General features: G+C 63.7%; 1 protein-coding gene across 1 annotated transcript in view; it reads left to right on the plus strand.

Annotated features, from left to right (window-relative positions):
* The window catches only part of Tco025E_09937 (trans-sialidase), a gene marked incomplete at both ends in the record, with an annotated part of 2,119 nt that extends 1,450 nt beyond the window's left edge, over window positions 1-669 (plus strand). Inside the window, one exon of the mRNA XM_029376739.1 lies at window positions 1-669. This exon is cut by the window's left edge and continues 1,450 nt beyond it. Coding sequence (XP_029223157.1) covers window positions 1-669 — 669 coding nt within the window.
* Between the last annotated feature and the right edge of the window lie 550 nt (window positions 670-1,219).

Raw genomic sequence — 1,219 nt, forward strand, 5'->3', positions numbered from 1 at the left:
GAGGGGAGGGCATACCGAGTGGTGCTTACGGTGGAAAATGGCGGCGGCTCGGCATACGTCGACGGGCGGCTTGTGGGGAGCTTGGAGGGAAAGCGCCCGGCTGGTTTTGCTGCTTCGCCCGTGCCTCCTCATGAGAAACCTCCGCTGGAGATGCCACCGGAGAGGGTCGCGCACGTCCTCGTTGGGGACTACGGGGACAGAGAAGCAACCTTTGAGGGGCGCGTGGCGGTGACGAACGTCTTGCTGTACAACCGCCGCTTCAACGCCAGTGAGGTTGCCGCTCTGCAGGTGAAGGAAGAGGAGGCCAGCGTGACGGAACCGGAACCGGGCCAACCGCCTCTCACCGCCACATCCGCCGCCAGTGGCCCGACGAACTCTGCGCACGACGTGGCTGCAGCGGCTGGCGGCGCGACGGAGGAGCCGTCAGGGGCAGCCGGCACTGACCCCACGACGACCGACGCGGCTGGCAGTTCTGCGTGGGATGCGTCGGTGCCGCGCGGTGCATCGGCGCCGGACCTCAACAACGCCTCCGCCGCACTTGCAAAGGAGGCTGCGGGCACAGTGCAGAGGGAGGCTGGCGGCGGCGGCGACGGCACTCCGCGTGGGCGTGTGGCTGGGGCGCCCTCGCTGCTTGTGCTTGCGCTGTGGGGCCTCTCCGCGCTGTGCTGAGCAGCGGTGGCGTCGCTGGGCCGCGGCACGCGGAGGGAACGCGTGTGCGTCCCCCTCCGAGTTAATTGCTGATCCGCTGCGGATCGTCTTTGCTTCCTGGTCATGTACGAGTTCTCCCGTTGGGTTGAACGCCGGGAACAATTTTCTTCTTTTTTTCTTTTCCAAATACTTTTTTTTTGCTTTTTGCTTTGCTTTGCCCGCTCTCCCCACGGAGGGGCGGGCGCCACTCGCGGCTGTCGGCTGCTCCCGCCCCGAGACGCACAGGAGTGGCGGTTCTTCGCGCACTACGCAGAGGAAGCGGCGGGTGGGCGGGGCGACGGCACGCTGAGGTGCCGCCAATGAAAAGTGGGCGCTGCGTAGACAATGAGGGGACGTATTGGGGTGGAGCAAACACACATCTTTTTTTTGTGTGTGGAGGCAAAAATACACGCGGCGCGGTTTTGGCGTGCGTGGTCAGCCGCGTTTGCCTGCATCTTTTTCGTTTTAATTGTTTTTCTCTTCCGCAAGCCATCTTTTTTTTTTGGTTTTGCACGGCGATGGTGCGACCCAC

Source organism: Trypanosoma conorhini, assembly GCF_003719485.1.
Source record: "Trypanosoma conorhini strain 025E chromosome Unknown Tco_14.4_contig_01366, whole genome shotgun sequence".
NCBI classification, from domain to species: Eukaryota; Euglenozoa; class Kinetoplastea; order Trypanosomatida; family Trypanosomatidae; genus Trypanosoma; species Trypanosoma conorhini.